Source organism: Mustela nigripes, chromosome 16 (assembly GCF_022355385.1).
Source record: "Mustela nigripes isolate SB6536 chromosome 16, MUSNIG.SB6536, whole genome shotgun sequence".
NCBI classification, from domain to species: domain Eukaryota; kingdom Metazoa; phylum Chordata; class Mammalia; order Carnivora; family Mustelidae; genus Mustela; species Mustela nigripes.
In genome coordinates, this window is record NC_081572.1 from 847460 (window position 1) to 854543 (window position 7084).

The 7084-nt window shown below is 64.5% G+C and overlaps 1 protein-coding gene across 14 annotated transcripts in view; it reads left to right on the forward strand.

Moving 5' to 3' along the window:
• CCDC57 (coiled-coil domain containing 57) overlaps window positions 1-4200 on the forward strand; it is an 89216-nt gene extending 85016 nt beyond the window's left edge. For 13 of the 14 annotated variants that reach the window (XM_059380196.1, XM_059380195.1, XM_059380209.1 and 10 more), the window contains one exon: window positions 3579-4012. In XM_059380196.1, the coding sequence (XP_059236179.1) occupies window positions 3579-3781 (203 nt within the window). In that variant the 3' untranslated portion in view covers window positions 3782-4012. Of the gene's footprint in view, window positions 1-3578; window positions 4013-4109 lie in introns of those variants that run through there. The other variant, XR_009400421.1, reaches the window with a different exon arrangement.
• Window positions 4201-7084: the final 2884 nt, after the last annotated feature.

Sequence of the window (7084 nt, forward strand, 5' to 3'; positions counted from 1 at the left end):
CCTTCCCGGACCTGCAGTCCTCACTGTCCTGGCCCCGCCCGCACCTCTGCGGCCGCCCGCCCCACCTCTGGCCTCTGTCAGCTCCTCTTTCCTGTGCTGTGGAGCCTCAGGGCCCAGAGAAGGAACAGAGGCCACGTGGAGGGCTGGGCCGCTGTCCGGGTTCTGCCTGCCCGCCTTGGACAAATCAGCCCCGACAAGGGCAGGACTAGCTGCTCTCACAGGGTATGTCCCCTAAATTCCCTTCCCTGGGGCCCCAGGATGCTCCCTGCTGCCCAGCGGCACTTCCTGAGACGCAGGACAGGAACCACACTGGGCCACACTGAGAGGCGTCAGCAGACTCAGATCTAGGGAGGGGCACCCCGAAAATGATAGTAGGAAGAAGTGATTAAGGGTTGGCATTGGGTATTAACCTCAGGGAGGAGGGGGCAGAGCAGGCTGCCGGGGTGATTAACAAGAGGGTTCCAGCCCCGGGCCAGGGGCAGCCTGAGGGGCCCTGAAGGATCTGGGGTTTCCTGTGCACTGCCCTCCCCCTGCTGAGTACAGCCGTGCCCAGGAATGTCCACCCAGAGCCTCTGTACCGAGGGCAGACAGGCGCTCCCTGCAGGGTCACTCCGGGCAGGCTCGGGGCTCTGGGAAGTAGCTGGCAGCTTCTGGAGACTCGGGGCGTGGGCTTAGGGAGAGAGGCCACCCCACCTGACGCATTGTCTACTGAAGGCCTGGGCTCGCTCCCACCATGGTAGGAAGCCTTGGAAGGTTCTGGGGAGTTTGACATAATCTCATTCATAACAACGTATCAGAAGGAGGGCTGGGGGCGCCTGGGGGCTCAGTCGGTTTCGCGTCCGACTCTTGATCCTCAGGTCCTGACCTGGGGGCCATGAGTTCAAGCCCACGGTGGGCTCCACACTGGGCATGGAGCCTGCTTACAGGGAAAGTTGCGGGGGTTGGGATGAGGGGCAAGGCGAGGTGGGGGTGCGGTTGGCTGGACCCCGTGGCAGGAGGGGCTCCCGCGCAAGCTGGAGGGGGGCTTCAGTGGAAGCAGCGCCTGTCGGCACCCAGGATGGAAGGAGCGGAGCCAGGAGGGCTCCTGCACCAGCGAGGCTGCCGGGAGCCTGAGGAGGCCTTGTGCCTACTGTCCAAGGCCGCAACAAGGACTTGAGAGCTGAGCTGCCCCCGTGGCCCCAAGGAAGGCTCTGGAGAGTCAGGGCTGGCAGAGGCTCCGTGTCCCCAGCCCTTCCAACGGCTTTCAGAGGCCCAGGCAACATGTGCTCAGGGCGCCCTGACAGCCGGCAGCAGCCTGACCTGCTCCTGAGAGCGGCCAGCCTCCCTCCCAAGGGCTGAGCGGTGGCTCCAGGCAGCAGGGAAGCTCGGAGCACTCACCGAGCCCTGGGAGCCCCGGCACAGACACAGGCTCCTGCTTCCACGTTCTTAGCTGTGAGGCCCTGGGCACAGGGAGCCAGACCGGCCGCCGACGGGAGGCATGTCAGGCCCCAGCGCAGGAAGAGCTGTCCCAGGCTGGGCTCTGCAGGCGGGGACCGGGAAGGGCAGAGGGGAGGGGGTCCCCCGCCACAAACCAGCCACGCGCCTGAGCGAGGAGGGCGCATCTCAGGTGATGGTCACAGGGCAAACAGGCCGGACCCGTCCAGCTTCACACCTGGGGCAGCTGGCTGCCTCCTCGCCGCCTCGGGGAGGGCTCTGCGGGCAGGGGCATGACAAAACCCCCCGAGACTACATGGCTGCCTCTGCCGGCTTCTTCCCGCGGTCAGCGTCGCGGGCCCCCCAAGCACAAGGCCTCAGGGCCTGGGCTCTTCCTCCTCCCAGAGTGCCACCTCCCCCCGCCTCTCCAACCCTGGTGGCAGTAGATGGCCAGGGGGAGCTCAGGCCAGTCCCGTGGAACCCCTGCAAGGGCCGGTCCCTCACGTTGTGGGGTCAGGGTCCCAACTCTGCCCCTCCCCGCTGGCCACTGCTTCGGAGCACAGGGTGGGCCTAGATTTTTTTTTTTTTTTTTGAGAGCACATGAGAAGAGGGCAGGCCAGAGGGAGCAGCAGACCCCCCACCAAGCAGGGAGCCCGATGCGGGACTCGATCCTGTGACTCCAGGATCATAACCTCAGCAGAAGGCAGCGGCCCAACCAACGGAGCCCCCCAGGCGCCCAGGACGGGCCCAGATATTATCAGCTATCGGGATGGGGCCCATGAGATTGGGGCAGGAGGGCGCGTGCAGGGGAGGGAACTGGTCTGCAGTTAGAGAAGCAAAGGCACGGGCCTCTCCTCCATGAGGGAGACAGCCATGGCCTCGGGAAGCAGAGAGAAACAGGGACATCCAAGGGACCAAGCTTGCCCCACTCCAGGATCCCAGTGCTTGGAGCCCAGGCACTAGGAGGAGAACGGGCCTGGCCCCAGGAAGGGAGCCTAAGGCTGTGTGACCCCAGGGAGCCTGTGGGGAACAGACCTGTTCCAGGTACTCGTGAGGACAGAAGAGGCCCAAGGTGAGGGCGAGGGACCCGGGTACACACGGCAGACCTCCACCTCCCAGCACCGGGGACGCTGCCAGCAAGCTCACAGTGTGCCTCCCCTGTGTGTGCTTTCCAGAGCACAGGCCTTTTCCTGCCCCTCGGCCTGCCCTCAGACCTCACCCGGGTGGGTCGCGGCCACGCGGTGTCCCCCACCTGTGCTGCACACGGCCGTATGGGTCCAGGCCCTGGGTAGTTGGCTCTGAGACGTGTGATGTGTGTGTCACCCGTGTGAGATGCTGGTGCCGGGCCCCACCTTGCCCCACGTGTGCTCTCTGGGGCAGCTTTCCCATCTGCCGGGACCCTCCTGGGGTACTCCAGGGACCCCGGCCCTCCCCACTGGGCCAGCCCACAAGGGAGAACCACTCTGACCTCTCAGGGAACCTTCCAGCTGTGGCTGCTTCCCACCACCATCTTTTTTGTTTTGTTTTGTTTTGTTTACAAAAGAAATATAGTCCTAGTTCTAAAAACTTGCCAAGTAGAGAAACTTGGAAACTGGAAGCCCCCTACTGTGCCCTAGTAGGAGACGCCGTGGTGGTCCCTTTGGAAGCGCTGCCCCTGCGTGTGGGCCCACGCGTGCAGCACGTGGGCCAGGCTCCTGGGTCCTCGGCCTGTGCCTGGACGCACACATCAGGGCTGCTGGGCAGCTGGAGAGCTGGCAAGCACGGCCAGCAGAACGTGGCTGACAGCTGGGGACAGCCTGAGACCTGCCTTGGGTCAACCATTAACTCAGCACCCGCCCCGGGGAGCCATTGCGAAATGGCCGGAGATGGTGTGTCCAGAGTGCCCAGTGGAGGAGCAGGCCCAGCCCTACGGTGCATCTGGGGAGTGTGTGTCCCAGAGATCCGCCCCGTGCCAGGGCCCCCGGCACAGCTGCGGCCGCAGAGCTCGTCCCCCAGGGAGGAGGACCTCTGGCCTGACGGGCTCTGCTCCGAGGGCCAAGGCGTGGGGTTTCTGGGTTGTGCGGGTGAGAGGCGCAGCCGCTTAGCTCGTCCTCGGGGAGCCCAGGCTTCCTGCCGCTTCCTCCCTTCGTGCTGTGACAGGCCTCTCTCTTGCTGTCCTTCTGCAGAGCGCACTGCGCGGCCAGCAGCCGGCGGCCTCAGACACCCGGACCGCAGCTCCGTGGCGACGCGGGCAGCCTTTGCCGTCGAAGGGGTGAAGATGGAAGCTCGGGCAAAGGCCCTCCCCGCCAGACCCGCCAGAGCTCCCCCTTCAAAAACTAAAGGCTGCCAGCAGCCCCCCAAGATCCGTAACTACAATTTGAAGGACTGATTATCCGGGCCTTCCTCGTCGCACCCGCCCCCCCGCCTCCCGTCCTGTGTTGGCACGTGGGGCCTGTGCTTTCATCCCGCATGGGGGGTGTGAGTGTGAGTGCCCACATGTGCACGCAGAGAATGTGAGTGTGCCCACGGCCCCGGAGCAGAGGCCCCACTGACCGACCTAGAGCCATTAAAGCCTGCGCTTCCCGTGCTTGAGCTCGGCCCTGTAGTCCTTACCTGGGAGAGGCAGCCAGGAGGGCAGCGTGGCTGCTAAGCCTGCTGCGGTGCTGGGGGACACTGGGAGCAGAATGCCCGCCCACAGAACAGGCGTCTCCCCACAGGGTGCTGCCCGTGCGAGGGGACCTTCTGGAAGAACAGATGGCCTGGCTGCTGGCGTCTGGCCCCTGGTGACGTGGAGGTGGCACTTCCAGACCTCTTTGGCCCCGTGAGGCCAACCCAGCAGGTCGGTCTGGAGCCTTCTACGTCTGCCCCCCACGTAGGACAGAAGTGAGGCATTCCCAACAGCCTGATGCCCGGGGCTGGACTCTGAACCCCTTGCTCCAAGTACCACAAAACCACACCCACACGTCCCCACCCGAGAAATGTCTCGCATAGTGTAACCGCACATGCTGGACACTTGCAGACTTGTTCTGCAGGGAACCATCCCCGGTCCTGCCATGCTCCCCCTGGAGCCCTCAGCCTCTGGCTCCACTGGTGTCCACACCTGGTTGGCAGAGCCAGGCCGTTCTGTGCCCGCAGCAGCGCTAGCAACGGAGACAGTCTGTCCCCACCTGAGGCGAGTGCGGTTGTGCCCTCAAGCAGCCCGAGCTCTCTGCATGGAGGCTTTCCCTTTCTGGTCAGCGGCTCCCACGGAACCGGGCAGACGGCTTCTCTGGGAGGATGTCGGAGAGTGCCGGGGGAAGGCTGACGGGCACACATCGTGCCACCTCTGTGGCTTCCGTTGACCTCATGTAGAATGTGCACGATGTGCTCTCCCCGCCTGGCTCCCAGGTACAGGGGCGCGTGTGGAAGCACATCGCAGGGAGAGCCCACGAACGGGTGCTGTTGCAGCTCACGCGTCACCCTGATGTCGGGTCAAGAGACCACAGACCAGGCCCCAGTGGTTTGCAACGGCTCCTGCCCCGTCCTGCGCACCCTTGAGCTCCATGTGACGGCACACGGGCCTGGGGACATCCTTGCCGCAGGATAGTACTCAGCCCGGGCCCACTGTGCTTCCAGGAGCTGCAGAGGCCATGCTGGGCCCGCCCCGCTGTGCCAGGAAGCCGCAACCTGGAGGAAGATTTGCCGAGGGGGGCGGTGCCAGGGTTCTGCCGTTTCTGGTTTCTGGTGTGTCCTTAGAAGTGAGGCACGGCTGTGTGACTTCCTTAAGCTGAAAACCTGAGCAGAGATGCATTGTGACTTTCCAAAGAGGCACTTAAGAGCCCATGAGCGGGGAGCCTAGGTGGCTCAGTTGGTAGCAACTGCCTTTGGCTCAGGTCATGGACCCAGAGTCCTGGGATCAAGTCCCACATTGGGCTCCCAGCTCCACGGGGAGTCTGCTTCACCCTCTGACCTCCCCTCTCGTGCTCTCTCTCTCACTTTGTTGCTCTCTCTCTCAAAATAAATAAATAAAAATCTTAAAAAAAAGAAGAGCCCATGGGCAGGGAGCCTGGGTGGCTCAGTGGGTTAAAGCCTCTGCCTTCGGCTCAGGTCATGGTACCAGAATCCTGGGATCGAGCCCCGCGTCGGGCTCTCTGCTCAGCGGGGAGCCTGCTTCCCCCTCCTCTCTCTCTGCCTGCTTGTGATCTCTGTCAAATAAATAAAATCTTTAAAAAAAACAAACAAACCCATGAGTGAGTCTCTGAGCCCTCCCTCGAAGGTGCCAACCCAGGCCCTCCATCTCAGGTTGGCCCAGCCTGCGGTGGGCCCCCATCATCTGGCCCCTTGCAGGCTGCAGTGAGCAGAGCCCCAGTGAGCAGAGCCCCTCGCACGGGCAGCACCCTGTGGGGAGACGCCTGTTTTGTGGGCGGGCATCCTGCTCCCAGTGTCCCCCAGCACTGCAGCCCCACTGACCAGCAAGAAATGAGCCTGGGATCGTTCAAGTCACCCAAGGTTGGGAGTGTGATGCACCATGGTCCAGTGACTCCTGGCCCAGGATACAAGGTAGCTGAAAAATTTTAATTTGGAAGAGAAAGAAAAATCCAAGGGAAGGTTGTTCAGGACATTAATTTGGCTGTTGGACGTCAGGGCTCTCTCCCATCTTTTCCTGGCCTGCGCTTCCTTCCACTGTCAGGAGTTAGAAGCCCCCCAGTGACAAGACGCAAAGGGACGACGGAAGCATCAGGGCATGGAGGGACCACGAGGACCTCATGGGGCTGGTGAGCACTATGGGAAATCCAGGGGCATGCGGCCAAGTGGAGCTGCAGCTACTGGTGTCACCCCGCCAGTCCCGTTCTGTGCTGTCCCTGAGCGTCCCTGCCAGTGTCCTGCCGCACAGTCCCTGCGCTCCAGGAAGCAAAGCTGGAGGGACCGCGGAGGAGCGCAGCATTGATTTCAAGACAATGAGGCGGTGGAGAGGAAGCAGGGCACTGGCCATCCTGGGGCCCGACATAGCCTCACAAAGGACCTGCTGGGGGGGCCCATAGGGCGCCTGGGTCCTATAGGGCATGGCCACTAGGGAGGGAGGCGGCCCTCTTGGAGTGTCAGCTGTCCCCCAGACAGGCGGTGGGTTTCCTTTGGGTCTTTCTGTAAGTTGGACAAGCACGTGAGCTGGGGAGTGCGCGAGCCGCACGGCCGAGCCTCCAGCCGGGGGTGTGCGCGCCCGTGGGTGCAAGCGGCCACGTGCGCGCGCGCGAGCGCCTCTGCCCAGGGGGGCGCCTTTGTTCGAACCACGCCAAGCGGTGTCCGCGCCACGCCCCGCCCGCGGGCTCCGGGAGTCGTGGGGCGCGCGCGCCGGCTCGCGGGACTGGGGAGGCCGGCCGCGCCGCGCTGCGGTGACCGGCAGTGACCCCGCCCGGGGCGCCCTCGGCAGGGGTCAACGACCGCCGCGCCGCCCGGCCCATCACCCTATCGCCTAGCAACGCCCACTCGCGCGCCGCCATTGGGCCGGTGCGCACGCCCCCGGCCCCCGATTGGTCACGGCGGCGGAGCGAGCCCCGCCCCCGCCCCCCCCATGTCGGCCCCGTTGCGCGCGGCCAGAGCGCGGGCAGGTCCGTCGGTGTTCCCGGGGGTCCGGCCGGCCCCCCTGCGTGCCCCCAGCGTGGTCCCCGAGTGGCGCCCAAGCACATCCCCGTCCAGCTTCCCCCGCGCGGCGCGC